Here is a 14,244-nt window from a genome sequence, read left to right on the forward strand (position 1 = left end):
CCCACCCAGCACCATCGCAGCAGCGTCTCCTCACCCCTTCCCTTCCCACCCAGCCCCGATCTCAGCAGCTTCTCCTCGCCCCTTCCCACCCAGCCCCATCGCAGCAGCGTCTCCTCACCCCTTCCCTTCCCACCCAGCCCCGATCGCAGCAGCTTCTCCTTGCTCCTTCCCTTCCCCTCCCACCCAGCACCATCGCAGCAGCTTCTCCTCACCCCTTCCCCTCCCACCCAGCCCCGATCTCAGCAGCTTCTCCTCGCCCCTTCCCTTCCCCTCCCACCCAGCCCCGATTGCAGCAGCGTCTCCTCACCTCTTCCCTTCCCACCCAGCCCCGATCTCAGCAGCTTCTCCTCGCCCCTTCCCTTCCCCTCCCACCCAGCACCATCGCAGCAGCTTCTCCTCGCCCCTTCCCTTCCCACCCAGCCCCATCGCAGCAGCGTCTCCTCACCCCTTCCCTTCCCACCCAGCCCCGATCTCAGCAGCTTCTCCTCGCCCCTTCCCACCCAGCCCCATCGCAGCAGCGTCTCCTCACCCCTTCCCTTCCCACCCAGCCCCGATCGTAGCAGCTTCTCCTTGCTCCTTCCCTTCCCCTCCCACCCAGCCCCGATTGCAGCAGCTTCTCTTTGCCCCCTCCCTTCCCCTTAGGCTTCCCAATCCCCAGCCGGGGATTCCCGGTTTTACAGGCTTTCCCCAGCCAGCTGGCTGGCGTGGGAAGCTTCTCCCCCACAGCCACCCTCTACCTCTAGATCTTGGGGCAGGACCTGCAAACGGGTATAGTTTTAAAATGTGCGTGTGCCTTTACATTGGAGCAGGAAGTACTTCATGGGGAAGGGTTAGCAACAGCAGACCTCATGAGAGTATAGCCCCTCTGTTTGTTTTGCTTTCCTTTCGGACAAGTGAGTGTGTGTGTCAAAGAGCAGCGTAGCCCCTGTACTTTCCAGACCTCCTTGTGGAGGCACCAGAAATTCCTGCTTTGTTCTACTGCTTCAGACCAACGAGGCTGCCCACTTGCACCAGAGACAGTTAAGCGTTGTGTGAGTGAGAGAGAGAAAGCGGGAGGAGGGGAATATGGAGACATATTCTCATAGGAAATAATGGAAAATTGATCTGCGGGTATCTGGGGCTCGGGGGGGGGGCTGTTTTTTGAGGTTGAGGCACCAGATTTGCAGCATAGCATCCAGTACCTCTCCCCAAAATACCCTCCAAGTTTCAAAAAGATTGGACCAGGCGGTCCAATTCTATGAGCCCCAAAAGAAGGTGCCGCTATCCTTCACTATTTCCTATGGAGGGAAGGGATTTAAAAGATATGCGGTCCCTTTAAATGTGATGGCCAGAACTCCCTTGAAGTTCAGTTATGGTTGTCACACCCTTGCTCCTGGCTCCACCCCAATGACTCCTGGCTCCACCCCCAAAGTCCCGAGATATTTCTTGAATTGGACTTAGCAACCCTCCCTGTCTCGCCCTGATCTAGCCACTGCAAACCTCAGGGCTGGACTATTGTAACTTGGTCTATGCAGGCCTACCCTTGAGGCTGACCCAGAAATTCCAGCTGGCGCAGAATGCAGTGGCCTGGGTCCTCACAGGGACCCCGTAAACAGCTCACATCTCTCCGGTGCTGCAGGAGTTGCACTGGTGTTGTTATGAACCTTTAAGGCCAGAGACCCATGTACCTTCACGACCGCCTCTCCTGGTATAGCCTCAAGAGAGCCTTGCACTCCAGTGATCAACATCTCCTGGTCCCCAGCCCAAGCAACATCTGGCAGTCCTATCCAGTGCCAGCACCCTTTCTGCCCTGGCCCCAACCGGTGGAACTCTCTGCTAACTTCCATCCAGGCCCTGCAGGAATGGCTTCTGTTCCACAGGGCCTGGATGTTCCCACCAGGTATTTGGCTGAGGACAGCTAAGGTTTACATCTGGCAGTCCCACCTCCACTCCCCCCACAAGGCAGTGGCTCCACCAGGATTTGACACCATCATACTTTACGGAACTTAAATGTTTTACTGTTTATAAATTTGGTTTCATCTGGTTTTGAATTGTGGTTACGGTGAACCACCCTGAGCCCAACTATTGGGAAGGGCAGTCAAATTTTAATTAATAAATTAAACAAATTAAAAAATGGAGCCTGCAGACAAGGAGAGGTGAACTTTGCCCTTCTCCCACCTTCCTTTGCTTTCCATTCTTGCAGCATAACTTGTATTCTGGGAATCCGCTGCTGCCTGAGAAGAGCATGTCAGCCAAGACTGCTCAGCTCTGCCCTCCTCTGTTTCTGGGGAAAGGCCTGAGGCTTTCCACAGATGAAAGATTTTTATTTAGAATTTTATTTGTAGCTCCTTGGAATTGGCTTTGTGTCCCACTTGGGGAGAAATGTGGGCTGTAAATAACTTTTAAAAGAACAAAATAAATTATTAAAAGAACCAACATTTAAAAAAAAAGAAGTATAAAAAGGTAAAGGTAGTCCACTGTTCAAGCACCAGTCGTTTCCGACTCTGGGGTGACGCTTTCACAACGTTTTCACGGCAGACTTTTTATGGAGTGGTTTGCCACTGCTTTCTCCAGTCATCTACACTCCCCCACCCCCACCCCCCCCCCCAGCAAGCTGGGTACTCATTTTACCAACCTTGGAAGGATGGAAGGCTGAGTCAACCTGGAACCGGCTATCTGAACCGGCTTCCGCTGGGATCAGACTCAGGTCGTGAGCAGAGGGCTCCGACTGCAGTACTGCAGCTTTACCACTCTGCACCACGGGGCTCTTATAATAATATATAATAGAATAGAATAATAATGATATAATAGAAGTATAACGGTTTAAAAAAATGTTTTAAAACATAAAATATGTCTCCCCCACTTTAGATATGAACAAGTGGAACCTTTAGGACCAAATTCTGACACAGCTAATTCAGTAAATTTTCCACTTACAGCAAGATAACTGGCATATACTGTATCTATCTTCAGGCACATCATTCACCATCCAAATAATTAAAGGAAAATAACATCAGCTAGGGCGAACACACCATCGCCATTCATTCATTTTCATACGGCTTTCGCAAATTTCTGATCCCATCTTCCATGAGCTAGCCGTGTGCAATGCTAGAGCCCAATATCAGCTTTCCGCACGCTTTGCACATTAGATACGCGTGCAAAAATCTATTCAAAATTATAGAACCTGGACTTTGCTGTTAGACAATCTGCTTTGTAGAGTCCAGTTCTAGCTTTGTTCTTCTGCGGCAGTAAAACTTTTTGTGGTACTGTAAAGGTATATTGTGGCACATGTTTGTGCAAGTCAGAGTCCACATTGGGTGCAGATCACAAGCATCCTCATTCATTTGATGGGATGTCATATTGTGCTCTGCCTAGAATTGGAACATACTAACAACTACATCTTGGGCAGCTTGGCTTTTCAGTGTAATTTTTTTTTTAAATTAATCCTAAACAGAATAACATCATTTTATGCTCACTGATTATTATGGATTTAGGATGCAGCTGGGTTTAGGATTATACTGAAAAGTCTTCTTTCTCATCACCCTCAGGGTAGAAGATATTGAAGAAGATATTGGATTTCTATCCCGCCCTCCACTCCGAAGAGTCTCAGAGCGGCTCACAATCTCCTTTCCCTTCCTCCCCCACAACAGACACCCTGTGAGGAAGATGAAGATATTGGATTTCTATCCCGCCCTCCACTCCGAAGAGTCTCAGAGCGGCTCACAATCTCCTTTCCCTTCCTCCCCCACAACAGACACCCTGTGAGGTGGATGAAGATATTGGATTTATATCCCGCCCTCCACTCCGAAGAGTCTCAGAGCGGCTCACAATCTCCTTTCCCTTCCTCCCCCACAACAGACACCCTGTGAGGTGGATGAAGATATTGGATTTATATCCCGCCCTCCACTCCGAAGAGTCTCAGAGCGGCTCACAATCTCCTTTCCCTTCCTCCCCCACAACAGACACCCTGTGAGGTAGATGGAGATATTGGATTTATATCCCGCTCTCCACTCCGAAGAGTCTCAGAGCGGCTCACAATCTCCTTTACCTTCCTCCCCCACAACAGACACCCTGTGAGGTGGGTGGGGCTGGAGAGGGCTCTCACAGCAGCTGCCCTTTCAAGGACAACCTCTGCCAGAGCTATGGCTGACCCAAGGCCATTCCAGCAGGTGCAAGTGGAGGAGTGGGGAATCAAACCCGGTTCTCCCAGATAAGAGTCCGCACACTTCACCACTACACCAAACCGGCTCTCAAGGGTAGGCAACATCTACCCATGTAGGGTAACGCCTTCATGCAAAACTAATTCTGGCTCACTGGTTATCCTCTAGAATGCCATAAAATGACACTATATTTGCGGAATATAATTCCTGCACTGGTCAGTATTTCAACGGGAGACCACTTTGGAATACCAGAATTGCTATGCAGAGGCAGGCGATGGCATATCAGCTCTTGCCTTAAAATCCTCATCATAACTTGGCTGTTACTGGATGGTAAAAAAATAAATAAATCCCAGTGTTCTCCACCTGTATAAAATATTGGGGGTAATGTATCTGAATTCAGGGTGGTCTTCACCATAGGACATCCGGGCAGGGCCCCCCAACTGCTTTACAGCTGAGTCCTTGCACTACCTGAGTCTCCACGCAGGCCTTCCCCTTGCGCTGACTTCATGGTTCTTTAGCCCCACCCTCAAGTTTGCACAGGATCCCAGAATCACTTAAGACCAATCTGGACTTGATCTCCCCACAGTGGTTTGATCTCCCATGAAACGTTTGAATCACCTCTGGGCACAAGGCTAATGCCGCTTCTTGGTGCCTGCCGGGTCTGTTTTTACCTTGTGCTGAATGGCACGGCCTTGGCTCTTGACTTTCTGTTCCAGCAAAGCAATCTTCTGCATCATGGAGGTCATCAGCTCCATGTCCGTGGGAGCAACTTCTAAAGGCACAAAGTCAACACAGGGTGGGAACTAGTCAAAAATTCATTTTCCAAGCGTCACAGTGTGCTGGAGGGCACAGGTCTGCATTGACACTGAGACCAGGGTTGTGGCAGGAACACCAGAGCATCCATTTCTCAATCAACAATGGACAACAACAGCAAAGGTGCTGGTATTCAACTCTTCAGTGATCAAGTAAATTAGACCTGCTGTGTCCTTGGAGCTCAGAGAATAACAGTCCTTACTTAACATTTCATGACATTTGGCCCCCCCAAACCACCCATGATGTCAAGGATCGATGTTTGGACCCCGAGATGTGTAGAAAGAGCCACAAGGAGACTCCAATATGGTTCAAGACCGCAGCACTCAAGAGAACAGAAGGTTAACTCTCCTACTGTGCCATTTCTCCAAAGAGAAGTGGCCTCCTTCAAGTTGATTTTGTTTATGGATGTGAAGATATGATTAAAAGTGTTTGAACCTTGGCAGCTGAAAAAATCATGTAGTGACAACCACAGGAATAAACAGCTTTAAAAGGAGCCTAGATTAATGGAGGATGGGTCTATTAATGGGTCTATTAATGGAGAGCCAGTTTGGTGTAGTGGTTAAGTGTGCGGACTCTTATCTGGGAGAACCGGGTTTGATTCCCCACTCCTCCACTTGCTCCTGCTGAGATGGCCTTGGGTCAGCCATAGCTCTGGCAGAGGTTGTCCTTGAAAGGGCAGCTGCTGTGAGAGTCCTCTCAGCCCCACCCACCTCACAGGGTGTCTGTTGTGGGGGAGGAAGGTAAAGGAGATTGTGAGCCGCTCTGAGACTCTTCGGAGTGGAGGGCGGGATATATCGTCTTCTTATTGATGGCTATCAGCCATGGTGACTGAGGGGAACCTCAACGTTCAGAGGTGCTAATCCTCTGAATCGCAGAGCAAGGAGGCAACACCAAGGGACGGCCTTGGCCTCTATGCACTGCTCTTGGCCATCCAGAGGAACTAGTTGACTACTGTGTGAGACAGGATGCTGGACCAGATCGTCCATTGGTCTGATTCAGGGATCGTCCATTGGTCTGATTCACTTCGTTACAATGTGCTGGTTATCACCTTTAAAGCCCTATATGGTCGAGGACCTACCTACCTGAAGGACCATCTCTCCCCATATGAACCCCAGAGAGCACTGAGGTCAGTGGGGAAGAACCAGCTGACTATCCCTGGGCCGAAGGAGGCAAAATTAAAGAATACCCGTACATGGGCCTTCTCCATTGCAGCTCCACACCTATGGAACCAGCTCCCGGAAGAAGTGCGGGCCCTGCGGAGCCTTGAACAGTGCCGCAGGGTCTGCAAGACCATCCTTTTTAGGATGGCCTTTACCTGACTGAACGACTGATGATTCGCCTTAAGCGATTCCGCCATAATATTGACACCTAATAGAGTAGCACCAGGAATGTTAATTTTAATTGGAATGTTTTTAAGCGAATGTGATTTTAAAACCTGTTGTATAATTTATTGTATGGATTGCGATGTTGTTAGCCTCCCTGAGCCTGCTTCGGCGGAGAGGGCGGGATATAAATAAAATGTTATTATTAAATGTTCTTCTTATGTTAATAGAAAAAAGATTTCTTGCTTCCCACTTTTCCTAATTTATACAGCCGGGGCGGGGGACAGAAAGGCAGCACCCAGCATAGGTCAGCAAAAGAGCCGCAACTTGGTACCGCGGTTAGTGTCAGACTAGGATCCGGGAGATCCTGGTTTGAATCCTCACTCGGACACAAAAGCTTGCTGGGTGACCTTGGGCCGGTCACTCTTTCTCAGCCTAATCGACTTCATCGGGTTGTCGCTGCGGGGATACAATGGAGGAGTGAAGGCTGTTGCGAGTCACTGAGTTCCCATTGGAAAGCAAAGGGTATAAATATGGAAAGAACTAAATAAATATACGTTCAACAGTGAGCCCCCACACTAGCATGTGGGCCCTGGCTGATGTCCTCACTGATATTGCCTGCCTCTTTTAAATGCCAAACTGTTCTACGGATTCAGTCTTATTTCTTGATGACTTTCCCCACCCCATCATCTTCAGACAGGAAACGGGACACTTGTATCTAAAAATCTCACGCTAGCTGTTGCCCTCTGCTCCCGAATAGACCTCCAGTCAGATAGGATGAACATATGAAGCTGCCTTCTACTGAATCAGACCCTTGGTCCATCAAAGTCAGTATTGTCTTCTCAGACTGTCAGCGGCTCTCCAGGGTCTCAAGCTGAGGATTTTCACGCCTACTTGCCTGGACCCTTTTTTTGGAGATGCCAGGATTGAACCTGGGGCCTTCTGCTTCCCAAGCAGATGCTCTACCACTGAGCCACCATCCCTCCTACATATGAAGCTGCCTTCTACTGAATCAGACCCTCGGTCCATCAAAGTCAGTATTGTCTTCTCAGACTGGCAGCGGCTCTCCAGGATCTCAAGCTGAGGTTTTTCACACCTATTTGCCTGGACCCTTTTTTGGAGATGCCAGGATTGAACCTGGGGCCTTCTGCTTCCCAAGCAGATGCTCTACCACTGAGCCACAGCCCCATTCATGGCTCTCCGGGGTCTCAAGCTGAGGTTTTTCACACCTACTTGCCTGGACCCTTTTAGTTGGAGATGCCGGGGATTGAACCTGGGACCTTCTGCTTCCCAAGCAGATGCTCTACCACTGAGCCACCGTCACTCCCCTGCTCTCCAGGGTCTCAAGCTGAGGATTTTCATGCCTACTTGCCTGGACCCTTTTTTTGGAGATGCCAGGATTGAACCTGGGGCCTTCTGCTTGCCAAGCAGATGCTCTACCACTGAGCCACCATCCCTCCTACATATGAAGCTGCCTTCTACTGAATCAGACCCTTGGTCCATCAAAGTCAGTATTGTCTTCTCAGACTGGCAGCGGCTCTCCAGGGTCTCAAGCTGAGGTTTTTCACACCTCTTTGCCTGGACCCTTTTTTTGGAGATGCCAGGATTGAACCTGGGGCCTTCTTCTTCCCAAGCAGATGCTCTACCACTGAGCCACAGCCCCATTCATGGCTCTCCGGGGTCTCAAGCTGAGGTTTTTCACACCTACTTGCCTGGACCCTTTTTAGTTGGAGATGCCGGGGATTGAACCTGGGGCCTTCTGCTTCCCAAGCAGATGCTCTACCACTGAGCCACAGCCCCATTCATGGCTCTCCGGGGTCTCAAGCTGAGGTTTTTCACACCTACTTGCCTGGACCCTTTTTAGTTGGAGATGCCGGGGATTGAACCTGGGGCCTTCTGCTTCCCAAGCAGATGCTCTACCACTGAGCCACAGCCCCATTCATGGCTCTCCGGGGTCTCAAGCTGAGGTTTTTCACACCTACTTGCCTGGACCCTTTTTAGTTGGAGATGCCGGGGATTGAACCTGGGACCTTCTGCTTCCCAAGTAGATGCTCTACCACTGAGCCACCGTCCGTCCCCTGGTCTCCAGGGTCTCAAGCTGAGGTTTTCACATCTACTTGCCTGGACCCTTTTTTTGGAGATGCCAGTGCAGGGGGGGGGGACCACCAGAAGTTAGCCTTGCCCGGGGTGCCAGACAGTCTATGGCTGGCCCTGCTTGTATAACAGTTCCCATGCACTGCACCAGACTGCTTCAAAATGCTGCCCAGCTCAGGATGGGGCAGGCGGTGCTGCATCCTAGGACGGGAGAACAGAAGGCATACTCTCTCAACCGCAGGTAACAGCCTGACGGATAAAAACAGAGCTGCTCATTAGCTGCAGGTTCGTGGTCTCTTTTCTTGATCACCTAGTGCAGCTGTGCTCACTCTGAAACCTGCCATCCGCTAAAAAGCCACGTGACTTCCGCACACCACCCCAACACACACAAAATAATGTAACTATTAATATCAAATATATATCCATAACCATTTTAATTGCTCAAGTCCCTCTGAGCGTGTGATGATCGTCTCTCTCCATGAATGCGAATCCTTTATGTATGCAGAAGGAAGGGAAGGGCTTCCCTCTCCACCTTCTTGCTCTCTCCTTAGCACACAGAGGGAGACTGCTGACACACCCGGAGGACTGCAAGCCGGTTGTGGGGCAAGGGGAGCAAAACCACCACTGCCTCATTGCGGCTAGTGACTTTTCCCCCCTTGAGTGCCTGCTGTGGGGGGTTTACTTCCTCTTCTCTGCAGCTAGCTTGTTCTCCTCCTGGTAGCTGCGATCACACTCTGAAAAGATCCAAATTCTACACCAAGGGAAGTCAGTTGTTACATGTACAACTCAGTCTTAATAAAATCCTGTTCAGACTATATCTGGCAGTCCTTGAAGAAAGCTCAGAAAAAAAGTTTCAGTGGGCTCAAAATGCTGCTGCTAGAGCCCTGACCAGGATATACCGCTTCAAACCTATACAACTGGTATCATTTCAATTCCCTGGCTTCCAATACTGCTTCTGAGCCTGAACCAAAATGATGGCTTTGACCTTTAAAGACCTGAACAAGTTGGATCCAAGTCTGCCGGAAGAGGTGCGGGCCCTACGGGATCTTAACCAGTTCCGTAGGGCCTGCAAAACTGCCCTCTTCCAGCTAGCTTTTTAAGACGGAACTCTTGATAAGATCAATAACACCGAGCCATCTTACACACAATCCGATTGTATTATAATGTCATATGGTTTTATTGGTTTTACTGTTTAAATTATTAATTATATCATATATTGTTTTATTTGTATTATGGTTTTACCATGTCTTGTTAGCTGCCCTGAGCCTGCCTAGGCGGGGAGGGCGGGGTATAAATAAAAAGTTTATTTATTATTATTATTATTATTATCTGAAGAGTAACTGCCTTTCATATCAAGCTGCGTAACCAGACCTGATTCTAAAAAAAGCAGAGATCCACATGTTAAATGTTTTTTTCACTAATAATTTGTAGCTCCAGGCCCTTTCCTCCTATTTATGATTTTAAAACACCTCTCAAAAGTTGCAATTAGTTCTAGAGTGAAAATACATGCGTTTGTATGCTGAATTAGGGAAGGCCACTCTGCAGCTCACTGGTAGAACATTTGCTTTGCAAGCAGAAGTTCCAGGTTCAGTCCCTAGCATCTCCAAATAAAAAATCAAACCGTAGATGATTTGAAGGACTTCCACATTACATCTCAGAGAGCTGTAGACAACACTGACCTTGATACACTACTGGTCTGACTTAGGAGAAGGCTGCTTCATGGGCTCAATCTTGCAAGAGCTAATGCATTGAAAAAGCATGAAATAGGTGGAGGAAGAAGAAACCAGAACAATCTGAAATATGATGGGCGCAGATTAACCTTTCCAACCACTGGCCCTGGGTTAGATACCTCCTTTTCCCCCGGTGGCGAGGCTGCTGCCATCCCTGCAGGTCTTCCATGAGCAGGTGGCCTTTGAACAATTGATCGGATTGATTTAATTCGGGGAGGGACGGTGGCTCAGTGGTACAGCATCTGCTTGGGAAGCAGAAGGTCCCAGGTTCAATCCCTGGCATCTCCAAAAAAGGGTCCAGGCAAATAGGTGTGAAAAACCTCAGCTGGAGACCCTGGAGAGCCACTGCCAGTTAGGGGAGGGATGGTGGCTCAGTGGCAGAGCATCTGCTTGGGAAGCAGAAGGTCCCAGGTTCAATCCCCGGCATCTCCAAAAAAGGGTCCAGGCAAATAGGTGTGAAAAACCTCAGCTGGAGACCCTGGAGAGCCACTGCCAGTTAGGGGAGGGAAAGTGGCTCAATGGTAGAGCATCTACTTGGGAAGCAGAAGGTTCCAGGTTCAATCCCTGGCATCTCCAAAAAAGGGTCCAGGCAAACAGGTGTGAAAAACCTCAGCTTGAGACCCTGGAGAGCCGCTGTCAGTCTGAGAAGACAATACTGATTTTGATGGACCAAGGGTCTGATTCAGTATAAGGCAACTTCATATGTTCAAATTGAACTATTGATTGGATTGATCCCTGAAACGTTTATACCAAGTTTTATGACACTGTGGTTATGATCATGACTTTGTGATGCTTATTGTTATGTTTTTTTAGATGAGAAGCTGCTAAAGGCAGCTCAGCAAGGCAGAAAACATCATACAAACAGACAATTTACTTTAAGATGCCCAAATTTGCATGCACTTCCTCAATATAGACAATTCATTCTAAACTTAGGGTGGAGACAATAAAGAAGTTAAAAATGAATAGAGAGTATTTCACATGAGAGTAACATGATTTATCTCACTGCCTTCTTTTGGTGAACAACAGGAGGTGAGAAGGGGGCTGTTCCAAGTTTTGGAAGTTTTCCAGACAAGGTGAAAAACCTGTGAAGTCTCCTTTTCGCAAGCAAAAGTGGAACACATGTTCACAGTATGGCAGAGAATGTCTCCAGTGCTGTGAAAAAAATCTGCCTCGTTTGTAACAGTAGTTGGATTAGTTGAAAGAGAAGAGTTTTGGTTAAATAAGGTGGTAAATGAAGATGAAGAAGAAGAAGATATTGGATTTATATCCCGCCCTCCACTCCAAAGAGTCTCAGAGCGGCTCACAATCTCCTTTACCTTCCTCCCCCACAACAGACACCCTGTGAGGTAGGTGGGGCTGAGAGGGCTCTCACAGCAGCTGCCCTTTCAAGGACAACCTCTGCCAGAGCTATGGCGGACCCAAGGCCATTCCAGCAGGTGCAAGTGGAGGAGTGGGGAATCAAACCCGGTTCTCCCAGATAAGAGTCCGCACACTTAACCACTACACCAAACTGGCTCTTGAGTCAAGGAATGATGCTCAAGATCCAGAGATCTACTTTAAGTTTGCCCAAAAGCAAAAGCCCAAAAGCTTGAGTCTCCCACCTCTATAGAATATTTGACCTTCCATAGCAGGTCAAAACCAGTATGCAAACTCCCCTCTGCTTCAAATATGTTTGCCACATGGTGTGGGTGGCTGATCTTTAAAAAAGTCCTTGGGCTTCATGGTTCTTTGGTTCCTACCCAGTGCTAGCACATTTTCAAAAATACCTTCATCATCATACATATTGGTGCATTCTGTTCTAATAACCAAAGCTAGATGTTTCAGGAATCCAAATTTGATGCCAGATGACTCTCTGTATGAGGACTCATAAAAGGTACACAGGCCTCCTAATGACGACATGGAGCACATAACTGCCATGTTAACTGGGAAAGGAAAAAGCAACAGAAAGGAAAATGACCATGTCTTTATCTGGCCCAGCTCTCGAATCCACATGTTTAACACTAGTTGCCTTGAATTCCTCTTAGGAGGAAGGTGGGATAATGGTGTTTAAAATAAAATAGAGCCAATAACTTGGCATTCTCCAGAGGGATGGCCATGCTGATATACTGCAGCAAAACAGAACACAAGTCCAGCAGTATCTTAAAGTCTATTCTAGCAAAAGCTTTGGTGAGTCACAGCTCGCTTTACATAGGACAATCCCTACATAAAGGAATAAAAAGACAAACATTGTACATTTAAAGGTGCACTATTCAGAAACCATCAGGATTCCTCTAAAGTTTCAGTAGTATCTCACTCCCAGGCTTGAGCAAAGATTTCCTCAGTCAGTATAGGTATTAATATCTAAGCCATGACTCACTTTTTACAGATGTTAATTAGTTCTGTTCATGTTTCACAATGAACTCTCCTCGATTAGACTTTATGTTTATCCTACTCTGCCCACGTTCTGCATTCAAGAGTGGTCCTCACTCTGTATTTCTTTGATTGGTTTATTGTTTCCAAGTGGCCTCTCTCTGTGAACATGTCCTCATTCCTTCTTTTTGTTATCTGTAACTTTAACTATAAATATATCTCCTTACATACGGTATATATAAACTCAATGCAGCAGCTGAAGTGAGCTCAGACTCAAGGAAGCTTATAACTGAAACAAAGTCAAATGTCCAGAGGCACCTTAAAAGACTAGCAAAATCTATAGGGCATTACCCAGAATCCTATTCACAACCCTTCCTCTCATACCAGGGATTGCTGGTTTTGCCGAACTTCCACTTGAGCAGGAAGGGCCACTGACTTGAACTGGAATTTGGGTGCCTGGCCCTAGGATTTCACTCATCAGAGCTTCTTCATCCCCTGAAAACCAAACAAACAAATATGAAGAGCAAAGGGAGGCATATAGCTTGCTCCAACTGTGTTGTATCTGTGTGGGGGGCTGAGGTCTGTTAAATGCTGCATTTGGCTCAGAGAATGAGGTTTAAGTGTCTGATACCCTGCCAAGTGCCTATTCTGAATCTACAAGAAGAAGATGTAGTCAATAAGGAGAAGTGGCCCAGTCTTTTTTGTCTGGGCCAAATTCACAAGACTTCAAGTCAATTCAGGTCCACTGCATTTACCAACTAGAGCTCAGAACTTTCTCCATTTTAATTAACAGAGGTTCAAAAATGTAGGTTACTAGGTTATTTGCATCCATTGGACAAATAAGCATGTCCCCACATATGACCTTTCACTTAAATGACCTGGCAGGCAAATTCTAAACGTGTGTTTGAATGGGGCCACGTTTCAGGGAGTTTAAAACCTCAACAGATCTCCTACCCCTCCTCCATCTGACAAGCCGACTGGGGCAGAGTTTATTTGTTTACTTTATTTCTCATCACCTTTCTCCCCAGCGATGACCCACGTAGTTTCCATCATTCTCCTCGCCTCCATTTTATTCTCACAACAGCCTTATGAGGTAGGTCAGGCTGAGAGCATGAAACTGAATTCTCCACTCTGCTACCGACTCTATGGGCAACTCAAACAATCTCACAGCACAATCCTAAACAGAGTTACATCCTTCTAAGCCCACTTACTCCAACAGATTTAGAAAAGATGTAGCTTTGTTAAGAGTGCACTGTCACCCTTGTTCCTGGTCCGCAGAGGCCATGATCAGCGGTTTTTCAGTTTATTCTAAAGGACTGATGAAGGAAGGATTAACCTTGCAGTACAGTATAAACAATAATTATTAGAATAAGGTATACAAACCAAGGACACATAGATTACGTACCATTTGGGCCACTTTCTTTGAATGGCACTGCCCTCTTCCTAGTAACAAGAGATAAACCCCCATAAAATAAACTGGAGACTCGTGACGAGTTGTATCGACTAAACCTAAAAATTCGTCATTGGTAAAACAACTTGAATTATGAATTTACAAATACGTTCTTCAAAAAGGGAGGAGGGACAAGCCACACCATATATGTTCAGCAGTCAAGCCCCCTTGATATCATTGTAGAAGGAAGGAAAGATCAAAGGGGTAATAGCAACTGTTCTGGTTAGCATCTCTAAGCTAGAGACAGGATAGAAGGCTTTAGCTTAGCAGAAGAGTACATTCTTTAGTCCTGCATATACTCTCTGCCATCTCTTATTTTAAATCCCAGGTGTTTGAAAACAGATTCCCTT

General features: G+C 47.4%; 1 protein-coding gene across 1 annotated transcript in view; it reads right to left on the reverse strand.

Annotated features, from left to right (window-relative positions):
- UBXN11 (UBX domain protein 11) overlaps positions 1 to 14,244 on the reverse strand; it is a 58,392-nt gene that overhangs the window by 38,197 nt on the left and 5,951 nt on the right. Inside the window, 3 exon segments of the mRNA XM_060257875.1 lie at positions 4,808 to 4,908; positions 12,829 to 12,939; positions 13,850 to 13,887. Coding sequence (XP_060113858.1) covers positions 4,808 to 4,908; positions 12,829 to 12,939; positions 13,850 to 13,887 — 250 coding nt within the window.

Source organism: Heteronotia binoei, chromosome 17, assembly GCF_032191835.1.
Source record: "Heteronotia binoei isolate CCM8104 ecotype False Entrance Well chromosome 17, APGP_CSIRO_Hbin_v1, whole genome shotgun sequence".
Classification (NCBI taxonomy): domain Eukaryota; kingdom Metazoa; phylum Chordata; class Lepidosauria; order Squamata; family Gekkonidae; genus Heteronotia; species Heteronotia binoei.